The sequence below is a fragment of the Marmota monax genome, unplaced genomic scaffold (genome assembly GCF_021218885.2).
Source record: "Marmota monax isolate L192 unplaced genomic scaffold, Marmota_monax_Labrador192_F-V1.1 WCK01_AAM20220418_F8-fsc00051, whole genome shotgun sequence".
Lineage (NCBI taxonomy): Eukaryota > Metazoa > Chordata > Mammalia > Rodentia > Sciuridae > Marmota > Marmota monax.
Genome location: NW_026695202.1, coordinates 4,395,140 through 4,412,798, shown reverse-complemented (window position 1 = coordinate 4,412,798; position 17,659 = coordinate 4,395,140). Strand labels below are relative to the sequence as shown.

The 17,659-nt window shown below is 47.3% G+C and overlaps 1 protein-coding gene across 1 annotated transcript in view; it reads left to right on the top strand.

The window, feature by feature from the left end:
* Nuak1 (NUAK family kinase 1) overlaps positions 1–17,659 on the top strand; it is a 66,760-nt gene that overhangs the window by 25,231 nt on the left and 23,870 nt on the right. The window contains exon 2 of the mRNA XM_046429255.2: positions 3,345–3,465. Coding sequence (XP_046285211.1) covers positions 3,345–3,465 — 121 coding nt within the window. The remainder of the gene's footprint in view (positions 1–3,344; positions 3,466–17,659) is intronic.

The following is a 17,659-nucleotide window of genomic DNA, read 5'->3' as shown; positions in this document are numbered from 1 at the left end:
TGGACCTGGGGCTGCTCTCCCTCCAGCCTGGCCTGGGCCTCATGGGTCATGGTGCCAGTCGTGGTCCAGCTGTTCAGAGCTTCCTGCCGTTTCCAAGGAGGGTGCTGTTTAAAGACGGAGGACTGAGATTGGCTGGTCCTTTATGAACTTGGGGAATGAATGTGGTCTCTGTGCCTAAGACTTCCACTTGCTGTCCCTTGAGGAATGAAGAGGAGGAAAGGAAGAAAGGAAGGGACACTCCCCCCTAGGTCAAAAAATGATCCCTGGCCCAGGCTTGTTCTTAAGCACCTGGCCTGCAGTCCCAACAGGGATCCGTGAGGCAGGCATTGTTGATGTTTACTTGATGAATGAGGAAAACTGGTGCACAGAGAGGTTGTATAACCTGCCCAAAGGTCCTCAGCTAGAGAATGGTTTTAGTTAGCCAGCACTCAGAGCCATAGTCCTAGCCATTAGGCTATACTGCCTCTCAGTGTGCTGGCTCAGTTTATCCTTCGGTTCTGTGAAGCAGGAGCTACATTTACAGATCGCCTTCCAACCCTCTGAACATGTCTGAACCTTTCTTAGCTCTCAGGTTCCGCAGAAACAGGCTCAATATGCTGCAAACACACAGAGAAGAAAGATAATTTTAACTGGTGTCAAATGCTCTAAAGAAGATAGAATGGGAAGGATGCAGAGAGAGGGCTGTGGGGTGAGAGGGGTCAGGAGGGGCCCTGGGGAGGTGGCAGGAGGATGAACCTTGAATGACAAAGGATGCAAAGATCTCAGTGTTTGCAAGGCCTGTCACATGTCAGGTGCTTTATGGAGGCTGGCTGTTAGGATTTGTCACTGTGTCCTTGGTTTGCCACTACTGGCTGGCTGACCTCAGGTGGGTCATGCGTAGCTCTTGGGAGTGAACCGAGTCTTTTCCCTCCAGCCTTGGCCGTGGCAGGGTTCTAAGTGGCTTTCTAGCATTGGTCTCTTTCTAGGCTACAACTACCCCTCTGATAGGGGAGCAGAATGAGCCCTCTGACGTTTTCATTGTAGGGAGAGGGCAGCTTTTGTGGAGGGACGGCCGCTGTGGTTATTAACATTTATGGAGCCCTTTTAGTTACCGCAGTGCTGTGTGGGATTTGATTAGAATGTGGGCACTTTCCTTTTCATACCCAGCTAGAAGCATCTCCCGGGTAATTGCACCGTGAGACCATCACCCCTCGCTCTCCACTGTCAGTGGGGAATTGACAGTGGGCTCATTTTCTTACCGCTAGAATGTTGCTACCCTCCCCTGACCCTGGATGGTGAAAGAATTTATTCTTATTGTAATTTGACAATAGGGCCTCCTGGAGGCCAAGTTCAGCTTGCTGCATAATCAAAGGGGTGGTTTCTACCCTTGGCCCATCTTTAGTTTATGGAGGAATGTCGGAGTTGGTCCAGCAGCCACCCACATCCTCCCCAGCCTGTGTGTGTTCACTGTCTGCTTCCTCCAAGAGCAAACTCCCAGGATGCAGGCCTCACTCAGACAAAATAAAGCCTTCCAGTCATGTCTTCACGTTTGACGTCAGCAGAGGAGGCTTTTCTTGCTGCATGCTGAATGGGGCTCTGGTGAGGGCCTGGGGTAGCGCTGAGCCTGGCACTGTCGTGAAAAGGGACCTTTAAGCTGGACGGCTCATTCATATCTCTGCAGCTCCCTTAGCCAGGCACGGGGTCCAGCCAGGATGGAGCCTCCCCTGGGTCCCAGCAGGGTGTCCTGTGCTTCATTTGTGCTTTATCCATGCCTTGATTGCCATTGTAGATAGGATGGCAGAGGAATCCGAAATCATCTTGCTAGCAAGCATGCCTGTCTTGGCAGTAGTAGTTTACAGGGGGGGTCCCTTCTTTTTTTGCCCCAATTTCACTATCCACCATGAACCCCACTTCCTTCTTTCTTCTCTCCTCTCCTTCCCTTGCTCTCTATCTGCACTAAGTGTTTTCTCAGGTCTACTACGTGCCAAGTACACAGGGTAAGGATTTGGTGATAAAACAAGTGGTGAATAAGATCTCTGCTACTCCGGGGTCCAGAAGAGACGGAGACCCTGCCTTAGTTACAGGGAAGGGACGGATTGCACAGAGTGCAGGGAGCTGTAGGTCGGACTTGTTCTGGTTAAGGTCAGCACATAGCAAAAACAGCAGCTTCCCAGTTCTCTTGGAGTCACAGGTGGACAGACTATAGTTGAGGAGTGATTGGGTTCCAGTGCTTGATGGAGAGCTAGCCCCTGTCGGAAGTTACAGATGTTCCCAGATATGAATCCATTCCTGCTGTGCTGGACCTGTGGTCTCAACCCTGGGAGAGTCAAGGTTTAGCTGCAGCTGCTCATAGAAAGGGGTCCTTCCTTCCTTCCTTCCTTCCTTCCAATAGCTCCATCCCTTTGTAAATCAGAGGGATGGGTGCTACAGGTGAGCTTTGAGGTCACAAGAGGACCCATTTGAGAGGGAGCTAAGGAGGCTTTGGGAGAGGGTAGTAGATTGGTGGGGGGCTTCCTTGTTCCCCATGGGTGCCCCTCTGCTGTGTATTTTTGCTCCCTTAGAGCCATGGTGGATTACATGACCAACCAGCATGTGTATGAGCAAAGATGAATCCATTGGTAAATGTATTTTTCCCTTACTAGATTCCTGTTTTTAATGCCTTTTGATTTATTTGCTTCTTTGAGTGATCGTTCTGTGCCTTGGCCCTTGGCAGCTCTCTGCAGTTTGGATTTGCAGACTACATTGGCAGAAGGCTTTTGGAATGGACTGGGCCTGGGCAGGGAGACTAGCTGTCACTCTCTTTGTCTCATCCTGATTTATCCCTTGAGGAGCCCATTTGTCACACCACGTGCAATTGGAGATGCTTGGGCTGGAGGAGGGACATAGGAAGGATCTTGCTTCCGAGCAAGTGCATAACCACGGCACAGGCTGGAGTGTTGAGACCCCAAAGTGTGAGGCAGGACTGACCTCCAGATTGGCCATGGAATAGTGATTTTTTGAATCAGTACCCTGTAAACCAAGCTTGCCTTTCTTCTCTTTTCAAAGAACCCGGATTCCTACACCAAATGAATGGGTCCATGTTAAGCAGCGTTTGCTTTATGAAAAAAACAAAAACAAAACAACAACAACAACAAAAAACTCTTGATCCCAGACCCTAGGCAGTTCAAACCTGATGTTTTTGTTGCCTGGAGAAGGGGTGTTTCTTCTAGAAATGAAAAACCTGATAGGGGGTATTTCGAAGCTTTGTTTTGGTGATTGTCAGTTCTGCCAACAAGTAACATCTGTATTTATTTTCCAAACTCCCCCAATGGCTGATTTGCATCTGTTTAGTTCTCCGAATAACATTTCATTTCCTGACTTTATAGGTTGCTATAAAATCCATTCGTAAGGACAAAATTAAGGATGAACAAGACATGGTTCACATCAGACGGGAGATTGAGATAATGTCATCCCTCAACCATCCTCATATCATCAGTATTTATGAAGGTCAGTGGTTTCTTCCTTTCTTCTTTTTTTCCACTCCTGTATCAGTTACCATTTCTCATACCATGGGGGCCGCCAAGACTTTTAGGTAATTGCCCTTCTGGGCCGGAGCCAAGTATTTCATGATGCAAAAATAGTCGGGTGTTATCTTTTATTTGGTTACCTTGAATGCAACCAGACACACGCAGGGCAGCTCATTTTGGTCATAAAACATCCCTGGCAGGCGCCTTTTTTCCATCTTCCCGGTTCTTTGGCTGTTGCTAGGCAACCCACCTTATTTGAAAACCGGTCTGTAAGACGGCCACGGTTTCTGAAAAATGGCAGTTTGCTGGGTGACCAGGAAAGGCGGACACGTCTGCACTGTCCTTCTCCAGAGCCGATGGTTTTGCTGGTGGCGTGAAGAGTTTTTTCCCAAGTTGGGCTGTTGGAGTTACGAATGAACCTAGGGCCGGTCCAGGAAGCACCGGGGGAGAGGATCGGTGCCGCAGATGTTGCAGAAGTGGAGTCCAGATTGTGGTTGGTGTTTACACAAGAGCAGGCTGGGGGAGAGCCTGTAAAAAGCCCGTGCTTCAGTTCAACCCTGTGGTCCTTCCCGGGAAGAAATGGAAAGTCTAAACCTCCCACAGCCTGTCATTTTTTTTTTTTTTTGAATATCCGGTAAAGAAATTACACAAGCAACATGTGTTTATTACAGAAATGCTCAAAGGATAAATGTTAAAATTTTAAAAATAATTTTGTTCTGAACTCGAAAGTATAGGTAGTGTGCTACACGAGGGGCAAGTTTTTCACGAACACTCCATTCTGACCCAATGAGTGGAGTTTGATTGTAATCCTTGCTACAAGTAAAATGTAAAAAAAAAAACAAAACCCAAAATAATAATAATTACTATTAAAATAATAATAATAATAATAATTATTATTATTATTTTGTTCTAACTCGAAGTTTAGTAAATAACTCCGTGTCTACATTTTAAATCTGTTTTTCTGTATATCGACTGTATATGGTTTTTATCCAAAGTTAGATTATACTGTTTATACCATTTTTTAGCTTACCTTTTTTTCATTTGTTATAACACGTTTCTTCCTATGTCAATAAATATTCCCTGAAAGGACATTTTAAAAGGCTTTATAATATTCCATTTATGGACGTACCACAATTTATTGAATCTGATTCCTTTTGCCAACCATTTAAGTTGTTCCAAATTTCTGACTGTTATGGACAGAGTTTTATTGTCCCTGCTGTGCATTATTTTCACTTTCACTTGTAATTATTTTCTTATGAAAAATTCCTAATCTTGAGCTTATTGAGTCAAAGTGTTTACCCAGAATATTTTTTATTTTGTAGTGGAGACAGAAAAAGAACGTATTTTTAATTTCTGGTTTGACGATAAGAAGTTATCAGGTAGGGCTAAAAACCAGATGGTAACCTTAAAATTTTTAGTTTTCCTTCATCTGGTTCCTTGATCTTTTTTGCCATTATTTTTTTCTGCTGTTTCTATTTTTGTTTTTTATCTAGAAGTCAATGTTGATAATATGTTTTATCCTGATCTTTCAAAAGCTCAGTTTTTTGGAGCCCTTGTGTGATAGCATTTTTAAGGGAGATTTTCATTCGATCATATTTTCATTCCACAAACATCTCTTGCAGCGATTCTCAAAGTGTGTTCTCTGGGCCAGCAGCATCAGCATCGCTTGAGATGACGAGAAATGCATATTCTCAGGCCTTACCTGAAACCTGCTGAAGGGGAAACAGTGGGGGGTGGGACCAGGCAGTCTCTGCTATAACAAAAGTTTGAGAACCATTGGTCTTTCGAGTGTCTACTTCCTGTTACGCTCCCTGTGGGTGAGGTTGCAGATTTAAAGATGAATTTGATATGGATCTCATACTCAAGAAGCAAGTTGACAAGGCAGGACAGAAAAAAGTATCATGTGACAAGTTTTGGTGGAGCTGTGTGGCATCTCTACTGGGTCCTGAAAGAGAGATTTTTGCTGAAGAATTTGCAAAAGTAGAATCCCATGCTGGTAAAGCCAACTGAGTAGCTTTGCCTGGGTAGCATATGCCTGGTGAATGAGTGCAGTTTCTAGAAGTTAGAAGTGAGTGGAGATGGAAAATGAGCTCGGGTACATACATTCTGAGGGTTTTTGCTCTGTGTGGCCTGGTTACCAGAGAAGCCTGGGGCCAGGGTGGGTCCTGCACTCTGTGAGCTCTGTGTGTTTTGAGATTTCTTGGCTTAACTCAGGAACCCCTGTATCAGGAGGACAGAGGTAGCCTTCTTGCAGCACGAAGCCTCCAGGTTCTTTGTTGGGGAGGCCGGCTGTGGTACTGGAGGCCAGCTGTGGTACTGGAGGCCGGCTATGGTACTCGAGGCCTGGCATGGGGAAGCCTGACTTCTGGAGCAGCCCTGTGCCCTCCTTGGGAACCAGACAGGATGAATGGAGAACAGGAAACCATCCCCCTGCTAAAGGGAAGGCCATAGAGGAACCTTAATAGAGGAACATTCTATTACCAAGGTTGGATTGGCCTCAGTCCAGCCCCTCTCCCTGCTGGAAACTTTGAGAAGCCCTTGCTTTATAACTTTATAAAGATGGGCTCCCGTGTGAATTGAAGTCATTTTGGTGACTTGAAATAATTTCTTTCGAGGCCTCAGGAAGGAGTGTGGGTCTGGTTTTGTAAAACCCTTCAAGCAGGTTTTAGGGAATCAGAAGAGCTGGGGTTTGCACTTTGCTCGGGCTCGGGTTTCAGGTTCAGATCCTGCACTGTGGACCAGATGTAAGACCTTGGGCAAGATGGTGGGCCTCAGCAACCACCCCCATAAAATGGGAATGACCCCTCTATCCCTGTCACAGAGCTGTTGATAGCATTAAATAGCATGATACATACACTGCTAAGCTAAAGAAAGATCATCCTGAGGCCCTACGATCATCAGATTTCAAGAGCTCAGTAGCCTCCTGTGACTAATGGCTACTATGTTGGACAGTGTAGATCTAGAACATTCCTTCACTGCAGAAAGTTCTCTGGACGGTGCTAGCATATGATGTTTTGTGTGTTATGTGCGTGGGTTCACCTTTTTCCTGGGCAGGAGGCACATAGCTTTTACCAGAGTCCTAAAGGGATTCCTGATCTCAAACTGGTTAAAAAGAACTCATTGCTTTCAAGTCTTTCATGACCTGCAAGGACCATCCTAATAAAAGGTGTGTGTGTGTGTGTGTGTTTTTTTTTTTTGTCGTTGTTCAGAAAACTCCCAGGGATTTAAATGTTAGTTTCTTAGAGATTTCTGGTTTCTGTTCGGTTCCCTTTCCCTTCTCCCACGCAAGTTCTGTTTCTCCCACATCCACTAAATAATTGTGGAGGAGGGCAGCTCCCCTCCCTTCCCCGGGGGTTAGGAGCAGGCGATTGCCAAGGCTGCGTTCCAGCTCTCACACCTCTGCCTGTGACCCCACCACCCCCAGCCCCGTGACTTGAGCTGCTGTACTGCCTGGGTCCCAAGGTCGGCCCCGAGAGGAGAGCTGCTGCTCGGCCCCGTCCTTGGCTGGTAGCTGTCTGCCTTCTCCTGTCTTCACAGCATCTCCCTCTTCTCAAGGACACTGGTAGATTGTCACAGACTGTGTGCTTGGGCCCCTGCCGAGGACCTCATTCTAACTGAATCATCCCTGTGAAGACTCTGCCTTCAAGCAGAGTCCCCTTCTGAGGACTGGAGGTCCTGAATACTGAGGTATTTGGAGGAGGGGACCCAGGTCAGCCCATCACACTGGGTGTCCCCGGCAGCCTGTTGCCTGACTCCCAGCCGACCTTGGCCTTGCCCTGCTGGCTCTGCCGCCAGTCCCGCCTGGCCTTTTCCGTCCTGCCTCATGGCCCTTTGTGCAGACCTGGGCGTGGCAGGGGCAAGGGTGGTAGCCACAGTGGTGCTGGGACCCGAGTCTGTGAGCTTGTGTGCTGGTCTCCCCGTCACTCACAGAGGTGAGGGAACCTTCACTCGGAGCCTGCTTGGTGACAGGTCTCTCAAGAGCCCGAGCTGAATGCAGTAATGCATTAATTTGCTTAGTGGAAATCCATGCCAAGCACCTAAGTGGCTGTTTGAACATTAGCCAAGTGAATAGAAGCTATTAAAGAACTTTACAGTTTTTCTTCAGTAAGGACCTTTGTAATTACACACACACACACACACACACACACAGCAACGGCACGCCTAACCTTATAGTTAAGAACTGTGGGTTTTCATGAGGGAAAGGCAGTACCAACCAGTGATGTTAGAATATGAGCTCCAGAGAAGAAAGCAATCCATTATTCAAAAATGCCTACTGTGTGCCAGGCCCTAGTCTAGGCATTGGGGATATAAAGGCAAATAAAACAAATTCCCATCTTTCTTGGAGCTGATATTCAAGGAGGGGAGACAGAAAGTCATCGAGGTGAATGGATAAGGTGGTGAGGAGAGGTCTTTCCGACTGATTCTTGAGCCAAGTAAGTGATTTTTGAGCAACTGATGTTTGAGCTGAGTCCTGAAAGAAGCAGGGTCTAAGCCTTTGGGAGAGCTGGTCCTTCCCCTCAAAGGGAACGGCATGGTGCAGATGCTCAGAGGAGGGAAGGAGATTGGGTTGGTAGAAAGGACACAGGATCTGTAAGGCGAGGCAGAGGGTGAGGAGGGGTGGAGGAGAGAGGAGGTTGGGGAGGGCCAGATCCTGACCACAGGAACTAAAGAAGTGTGGGTTTAACCCCAGGAATGATAGGAAGCTACGAGAAGGTTTTGAGAAGGAAGTGTCATTTTTAAAAATTGACACTTTAAAAACAATAATAATAATAGCGAAGAGCTATTGAGCGTTTACCCTGTGCTAGGAGGTGTGCATGTATTGTCACATTTAACATTTTTCTCTTTGAACTATTGACACTCCTGTCTTAGGGAAAGTTAGGCTTAAAGGCACATTCGTTTTCCAAAGTTACCAATTAATTAGTGGTGGATCGGATTGTTGAATCTGGGGAGTGATGGTCTGAAGCCTGTGCCCCTGATATTAACAGGGAACTTTGGTCTACAGTGATTCCCCATCAGAGAAAAGTATTGTCCTAGAGCCTGTGATGCAGAGAACGCTGATCTTCACAGAGGTTGCTGTCTCATGTATCTGGAGCATTAAGCCCAGCTTTGTAAGTCTTTTAGAAAACATTTCTGCCAATATCTCAGGAAGAATCTTGTGGTCTACATCCCGTAAACTCATAGGTTCAGTGTTTTCTGAAGTGCGGAACATCAAGAAAATGTAAGTTCTGTCTATATCATTCTCATTACCCGCAGGCCCAACAAACCCGTGACTTGACTGATTCAACTCTGCTCACTCACTGGATCTCAAAAAATGTGTCTTTGTCAAAGCAGACCCAGGGGTGAAGGTGATTAACCCTCAGATTTGTCAACTCGGGGTGGACACAAACCCTAACCGGCTCATAATGCTAAGTAAACAGGAGAGGATAGACATACACCCTCCGCTGTGTGCTAGGGTACCCTCATCAGGAGGAAAAAAAGAAGTCTCAGCAGCGTCTCTGGGGTGGACCCTGGTTCCCTTCAAAGAAATTCCGCTCCCTCAGCAGGGAGGTAATTGACAATATGAAAAAAAACAGCGCAAAGGAAGTGCCCTCCAGAGCGTTTGACTTGGTTGCCTGGGATGGAAGAGATAAAAATGGTTTTGCCTGAGGTTTTGATTTCAGGACAGAGTTGAAACATCAAAGACACATTGTCTCACACATTTCTCCTTTGAAACTTTAGAAGATCCAGCGGAACATCTCTGCTGCCCAGCGCTTAAGTGACACTGCAAATCCCATCTGCTAACAGCCCTGCGTATAAGAGCAAAGGGCGGGGAGGGCTTCACTTGTATACCCGTGGTCTTGCTTTCTGGAAATCTCTTCCTGGCCCTGAGAGATTACGTCTCTAATTGACTGTTTGCTTTGTGATGGGCTGCAACTGGGTGATCCTTTCCTCACTTCTCCTATCTGAAGTAAGGGTGGTCCTGGCTTCTGGGACCTGGTAGGAAGCCTATTTGGCATTTATTAGCTGTGCTCACTCTCTTTGTTGGAAGAGTTTCTCAAACTGAGAAAAAAAAAATGAAGCAGACAAACACATATGCCTCCTTTGGTCAATTTCATGCCCTCGCCCACCCGCCCTGGGAGCCTTACACATGCTGCCCGTGAGAAGGTGTGAGTCTGTATTCTCAAGGAGTCTCGGAATTCCTAGGCACCTTGGATGCATTTCCTATCCGTGAAAAGTTTCTCCTGTCTTTGTAGAAATTGAATTAAAATATGCTCTTTCCAGGTCTCTGTGCCTCCTTTGATTGTGATAGATTCTTCTGGAAGGGGATAGATATCACTCTTGTTTCCTGTTGAAAATTTTTGCTCTAAAACTCCAGAAGAGCAGAGGAGAAATCAAGAGACAGGCTCGGTGGAGGAGCCATAGCACCTACTGTGTGCCACAGGCCCGCTAACCTGTGGTCGGGGCAGGGGTGCTTGTGTAAGATAGGTCCTCAGGATCCAGCAGAGGTCCAGCAGTCAGAAGGTGCTCTGTGCCATGCCCTGCTCTTGGAAAGTAACCCCTGAGAATGGCAGGACCCTGGTAAACTGCCTGGGGTTGCATTTGGACAGTATTCTCAAAGGACAGCGATCCAGCAGCATCAACATCAGCTGCGCCTGGCCTAGATGTCCTGAATCAGAATCTCTGGGTGTGGGAGCCCAAGGGGTGGGCCCAGCCCTTGGAGAACATTCTGATGCACTCAGAGAGAGAAACCCCTCCTTAGAAGGTCAGAGACCAAAGCAAGGCGGCTTTTGCTTGCATCAGTTATTTGGAAATGCTGACAATGGAAGCAGGCTTGGTTGTGCAATCTGGGGTGTTCAGGCAGAAAGACTTGCAAGCAGGTCCTGATGTGGGCTCTTTGGAAGGCAGGGGATGGTCAAGTTGCTCGAACAAGATCAGTGGTCAGGAATACTCTCCACTGCTCTCATTCGCTCATTCACTTATTTAGTCATTCATTCATTCACTCAGTCATTTGTTTTGCAAATATTATATTGAGCACATGTGTTCTAAGCGCTGACCTAGTAGGGCAAGTATATAATTTACCAGTCAAATAGGCTTAGGTTTAACTAAGCCCTCTGAGGCTCAGTCTCTTTGTCTATAAAATGGGCCAATATCTGGCTACTCCGGGATTAAATGAACTAGCCAATAAAATTGCTAAGCACAATGCTGGGGTCATGGGTAAATGGTATCAGTTAATCCTGATGAAATGTTTTGGGGTCCGTGAGTCGTCCTTTCTGGCTAGAGCCGAAAGTTCTCTTGGGAGGTGGCAGGAGAGAAGGCTGGGGCCAGATCACCCAGATCCGTGATTCTTGGGTGCCGGATGCACTTTGGAATTTCATGAGGAGTTTGTAAGAGATGCTGATGCCTGGGCCTCATCCCTATGGATTTCAACTTAATTGGCCTGACCAAGAAATATGGACTTAATCCTGTGATACTAGGGGAAAGGAGGAGCCCTGTTCTAGAAACTTGTCTTGGTCTGATCATTTGTCATGAGCGAATTCCAGAGAAGCACACATGTCTGGCAGCGACCACCAAGGAGCAGGGAGTGATACCTCTGGGCCTGGGTTCACTTGGCCATTGGGTTGCTGCCCTCGTCAGGGACCCAGAGCCCCATGAAACAGTTTGTTGAACTTGGCAAGGTGGTGTGTCATGCTTATTATGTTTACTCTTTGGAACCCATGGCGAATGGCTGAGCATTGGAGCACTCTCGAGCTCTGCTGCCAGATTCCCAAGTCCCACATGACGTCCTGCAACTGGACCCAAATTAAAGACTCGCCCCTGTTAGCCCCACAGAGCTCTCTTCACTTCTCGTCGTAGGAACCAGCTCTTCAGCTCTGAGTCTGTCCAGCCACGTCTCTAATGAGTTTCCTATTAAGTTAGCTATTTGACCTTCGAGTGTATTATTTTCATTGTTTTCATTTGATTACACCCAAGTCATTTTTCTAGGGGCCGGAGATTAGAAATAAAATAACCCCAAACTAATGCTACTCCCTGGCTGTCCAGCCTCACCCTCCTGGGTTTCCTGGAATTCAATATTTTCTAGTGCCTTAAATAATACCACTTGTACTTGAAGCTCATTTTTAAAGAAAAAAAAAAGATTGCATTTAATAAAGGGTATTCTGAAATGGACTGGGTGGCTGGCCTGATTTGCTTAGGAAGAGGACAAACAGGTATTTAGGAGGTTCATAGAATACCTGAGAGGGGCCTCCACAGGGACCAGGCACAACAGGGATTTGGGAATTAAAAGGGGAGATGGGATTTGATGACCTGTAACTTTGTTAGAAAGTCTGAGATTCTTGATTAGGGGGATTGGTGCTTCCCCCGGGCCTCCCTGATTCCTGACAGTGGGCTTATCTGACAGGTTGGTATCTGTGCTGTAGATAGCACTGAGGCCTGGGATGGACACCTGCGGTTTGGACAGGACTCGGGATTGAAGCAGGTTCCTGGTTAAGGAGCTGGGCCTGCCTTTACCTTGGCCTCTGGGGTGGGCCACGCCAGTCCTTTGACTTCTGTGAACCCTGGCTCACCATCTTTGCTATTTCCCGCATCCTTCTGTGGGTGCCCATCCACCTCGAGGGCCCCAGTGCAGTCTCAGGTGTGGATTCTGCCAATGCAGATCCATGCTCCTGGTGTTGGTCCAGCACGTCCTCATTTGTTCCGCTTGCTCAAACTAAGACTTGCTGCCTAACGGTGGCAATACTTTGGATTGTTGTTGCCTGCTCTGTGCCGCCGCCATCCTCACAAGGATGACTCGAAATAGAGTCTTTGTTTTAACCAATGAAGACACGAAGGCACAGAAAATGCCAAGTCAGATGCCCACATGACCCGGCGGGTAAGTGGCAGAGCTGGATTTGACCCCACATAGTCCAGCTCCATGACTAGGCCCTTAACTCAGTGAGGAGGGCTAGAATTTAGAGTTGACAAGACTGTCCTCAGAATGGCTGAGCTGTACGCGATGGGTCAAGCGGTGGCCAAATCAGGAGGTAACGATGAAGATAGGCCTGGCTTTTCCACCTTGGCCAGGTGGTTGAGGGTAAGACCACCCTCCTCCCCCCACGCAAAGTCCTCTGCTGGGGCTTCCAGGGGAGAAAACTGAGGCTGTCCGCCCAGAGGGATTTTGACCCTGTGGCTGTTGGAATTGGGGATGCATACAGTTTTCAGAAGTTCCCTTCATCGGGTTCAAGAGCCTTTGCTCCAACCTGGGGTAGTCGTGAGAGGTTCTCATTAATTTTCTGGGACTCTCCCGGGTTCAGGATTGTGCCAGTGAGCGTGGGTGCTTGCAAGAGATTGGGGGAAGGAGAGAAGAGCTCTAGAGAGGGACAGAGAAAGACAGGGAATGATATCTGGATGGTTGTGGAAGGACTGTGGAGTCCAGTGGCCAGGCCAGTGTGGTGCCCTTGAGTCCCCTGTTCCTTCAAACCCTGTCTATATCCTGGCCAGGTCCCCTCCTTCCTAGGATTTGTGATTGGGAACCCGCACAGCATGGACAGTCTTAGCAGGAATGAACGGTCCTTAGCCAGCCTTCAGCTTCCCCTCTTTCGCGGGAGCCTCTACCCTCGCTTTCCCTTCCTTCTGTCTTCCATGAAGTCCGTTGCTGGTGGTGTGTGGCCCTGTTGGCCGTGGTTCTTCTTGGGCGTGCCCGACGACATCCAGGAAGAGTTGAAGAAAAGACAACAAGTGAACCAAAAAGCCCTCCATTGTGCAAACCAGGAATCCCAGGGATTCCTCCAGAAGTCAGAGGACCATCGTATGAGACCGAGTTCATGAGATGTTTGAAACTGAGTTGTGGCGAGGAGACATTGGAGGATTAGCTTCTGCCTTGTGTAATTGACTTAATGAGGTTGCAGACAGCTCTTTCTAGGAAAGGTCACTCTGTTTCTGAGATGAAAATAAGCTTCGTTCAGTGAGGATCTTCCTTGCCTTTAGAAAGAAGTTCTGTCCAAGAATTAGGGCAGTAAGAACAACACTGCTGCCCCGTGGCTGAAATAGCATCTTGGAACTAATTTAGGAGATAGAAAGGGAAGCTGTGAGGAAAATTCTGACTGGTTCTCTCTTAGGTCTCTAGTGTTTTTGTTTAAAACCAACAAACGAATCTTCCTCCCTTGAGGTTCCATGTAAACCAGACCGCTGTCCTCCATTTCCACAGAAAGAAATCCTCCATTTTTCAGAACCTACTCTTCTCGAGCATCCCATACCTTGGTCCCCACTGTCTCCTCCTTTCCTGCTAAAAGGCCTGACGTGCTTTGCTCTCAAGTAGCCAGTGGATGGTTAAAAATCCCAAGATGTCCTCACTCATCAGCATGTCTCCCAGGCCAGGTCGTTGTTTTTATAATACCCATTTTTCTCCAGTTATACAAGTTGTGTTATTAACCCCGAGGGCAGCAGTCGGGAATCGTTAGGAGTCGGGTAATTAGCGTGGTTGTGAAAGCCAGGCAATCAGAAGGCAGAACTGGACTGTCAGAGGGAACATCTGATGAAATTCAGAGTTAATTTGGAGAGGCAGCTGTTGCTATAGCAACCAAGCCCCACTCTCCCTTGAAATGGAAAATAAACAGAAAACATGAAAAGTAGTTCAAGTTGGTGTCTGGGAAGAAGGAAGGCCCTTCTATAGAAGAAAAGGGCGAGCGTTTGGGTATTTCAGGATATGCTGTAACAATGGTCAGATTATCTCGTGAGAGCAAAACCTGGGTCATTTCGGATGGCTCGGTTCCATGCCCGCTTTTTCAAGACATCTTTGGGCTCATTTCGCTGATGTTTCTCTCTGGTCATCGAGGTGCTAAAAGTCTGAGCCCTGCAGGTTAGCTTTTGGATGATTTTTTGTAAGTTCTAGTTCAACTGGAATCAGCCCAAAAGTCTGCCAGCAGTAGAATGGATAAATAAACCCGAGTTTAGCTCACAATGGAGTTCTCTATCTCAGTGAGAATAGACCATCTTCAGCTTCAGGACAACATGGATTATTCTCTCAAACGTTATGGTGAGCTATTGAAGCCAGACGCAAAGATATATATATATATATATATATATATATATATATATATATATATATATATATATATATATATACTACGTGTTGCATTTTTTTTTTTAAACTTCAAACATAGCAAAACATCCATGGTATTTATTGGCTTATATTCAGCATATCCAGACTGTTGGCTTATTTTCATCCCTGGGCAGGGGAGATGGTTAGTGACAGAAAGAGGACATAGTCGGGGGTTGATAGGGTGATGGCACCGTTGTTTCTTGATGTGAGTGCTGGTTCTGTGTTTGTAAAGTAGGGATAGTATTGATATAAGTTGAGTATCTAACAATCTAAAATCCAGACTGCCCCAGAACCCAAAACTTTCTAAGCACCAACAGAACTCCATACATAGAAAATTCTATACCATGAAACTTTGTTTCATGCACATAAGTATTAAAAATAGTGCATAAAAGTACCTTCAGGCTTTATTTATAAAGTGTGTATAAAATACAAATAAATTTCATGTTTAGACTTGGGTCCCATCCAATTATGTATATGCAAATATTCCAAAATCTGAAAAAATCTGAAACGCTTTCGGTCCCAGGCATTTCTGGTAAGAGAAACTCAGCCTGGACCTGTTTCATAGGGGTCATTGTGAGGGCTGACCACTTGAGACCATGGCTTGCAGTCCTTGTTCACTAACAGTTGATTGTGTGTTTAGGGAAGGAGGTTCACTGTCTGGGGATCTGGGAAGAAGTGACCCTTGGACTGTTTCATAGGTCCAGGATCCTGGATGCTCTCCTGGCTCTCGCCTCCATCTCTCTCATCATTCTGGGCAGTGTTTGGTCGACTGACTGCCCTGGGGCTTCTGGTGGGCATGGAGGCCTCCCTGTTCCATTCATAGCGCCTTCTTCCCCCTTCTTGTTCCCTGGCACCTGCCAGCGGCTGGGAGCGCTCCGCTTGTTCCCTTCCTCTTGCTGCCCCTTAACCCTGACTGGTTTTCCCTCCCTCTCTCAACCTGGCAAAGCCTTCTCTTATTATCCCCAATGCCATCCACATAGTAGGTGCTTTTCAAAACTTAGTTGCTTTACCAAAACCCAGGCAGCGCCCCACATGGACCTGGCCTGGGCCGTGGCTGATTCTGGCTGAGCCAAGTTTCTATTCAGGGCCTTGAGTCTCCTGGTAGGCCTGGCATGTCAAGGGCCACAGTTTTCCTTACCATTCTGGAGCCACTGGGCTTCTGGGTAAAACTGTCTGGCCAAGAGACACAGACTTTCATTTTTTAGAAAGGAAACCCTTCCCAACTGGTGGAAAATAAGCTTTTGCTTAGTGACTAATAACATAAACACAGACAAGATTTCTGGGCTTATAAATAACCAGTTGTAAAAGTGCCCAAGGGAAGCAGCCCATTTCTCCAGAAGAATGGCCGAGAGTGTTCCTACCACCTCGCTGATAGTGACCTTAACCATGGGCAAGGAGCCTTGGGCTGAGGGTGCGGAAGCTGGTCATTCTTCAGTGCGAATTCCCAAGGCCTTGCTCTTATAAATTATATATCCTAGACTTCTGGAAAAATAATAGGTGATCGCGACGTTCCTTCCTGCTTGAAAATCCTGTTTTTCTGTGGCAGCCATAACACATTTTAAAGAGCCTCGCGGTCGGGGAGAGGAAGATCTTAGGGATTTTGTTCTGCCATAGCTGCCCAAGAGGCAGGTGAAGTATGATGGGAATGGCTTCCATTGACTGAGCGCAATTTGGGAGGCGCCATGCTGAAGACAGACTCATTGAGTCCCCCTAGGACCATGTTTGGAAATTAATAACCTCATTGATCTGATGAGGAGAAGTCAGAGGAATTAATGTGTATGAATAATAATATAGAAGCCAAGAGCTTGGAGTCTGCAGTCAGACTGCTGGGGCCCAGTCCTGGTTCTGGCTGTGCTCTCTGAAGCTGTGCCCATCAGTCATTAGCCTAACTGCCCCCAAGGGTGGCGATCTATACTACGAGGATACTCAGAGGACCACACCTATATGGCAGAACTCACGTAAAATGTTTATTAGCATGGGTCCTGTGCATAGTAGGGCTACAACACATGTTGCTATTATCAAGAAGGAACTCAAGAAGCTTCATCCCTATCGCCACACACCTCCAAGTCTAGAATTCTTACTTGCATTTAGCTCACGTAGGTTGCCTTCAGGACCGTGGCCTTGAGACTTGGATTGCTTCCTATGAGCCCGGGTGAAGGGTGAGAGATGCTCTCCCAGAGCCAGGCCCAACCTGGTGGGGAGTTCTCTGACTGGGTTGCCAGCGCATGACATTGAGGGGCTAATTTTATCACTGGGATGCCACCTGCTTCCCACAATGGCTCCTGACTAGGTTTTCAGGGTGTCAATAGGAATACCGAGGTGGCCCAGTTGACCTGCCGAGGTTCAGTTAAGGAAACCAGACTGGGAGAGGGCAACCAAGAATCAGCATTTTATTTGTGTTTGACCCGGGAATCTTCTTTGCCAGGGAGATCTTACAGAAGCTGTGCTTCAGTGCATGTGCACGTGATGCTATTCCTCAGCTTCCTCACCATGCAGCCAGTAGAGAGAAAGGCTGGAAACTAGTGAGGATGGACTGGGGTGGTGAGCAGGACTCTTGTACAGGTGGGACCCACGGGACTTGATGGAACCTGTTTTCTAGGGGGTTACCATCCTATTGAGCTGTCCTGAACTGGATTGTGCTTATGTCTGCTTGATGCCTAGCCAGCCAGCTGGATAGGAAGGAACCCAGTCCCTGAAACAGCCTCAGGGTCTACACTAGGCTGTGGCCTCCACCTCCTGGTTACAGTCACCAAGGGGCCAATGATGACTTTGGCCCCTTTAAGGATGCTCCAGACTCATTGGGGTGTGAGGCCCTTGTTTATTTTCCGGTCAAAGTCTTTCCCTCTTTCTACATTTCCTGCCTTTTTAGAATGGGAAAACCTGCTGCCTTCTCTGGGGCACATCACTCCGTCATTTTAGAGCCTGATCCACACGTCCGAGGCAGCCTTTCCAGTTTCCAAAGTTTATTGTTAATGGAAAGTGCACACTAGGCTGAAATGCTGGCAGGAGCCGAAGCTGCAGGGTACAGCGGGGCCAGCAGACGCCAGAGCAGCCGGTTGTATCTGGCCGCGCCCTCCTTCTCCTGCCTGCCTCTCCCCCTTCATTGTATCATAGAGGT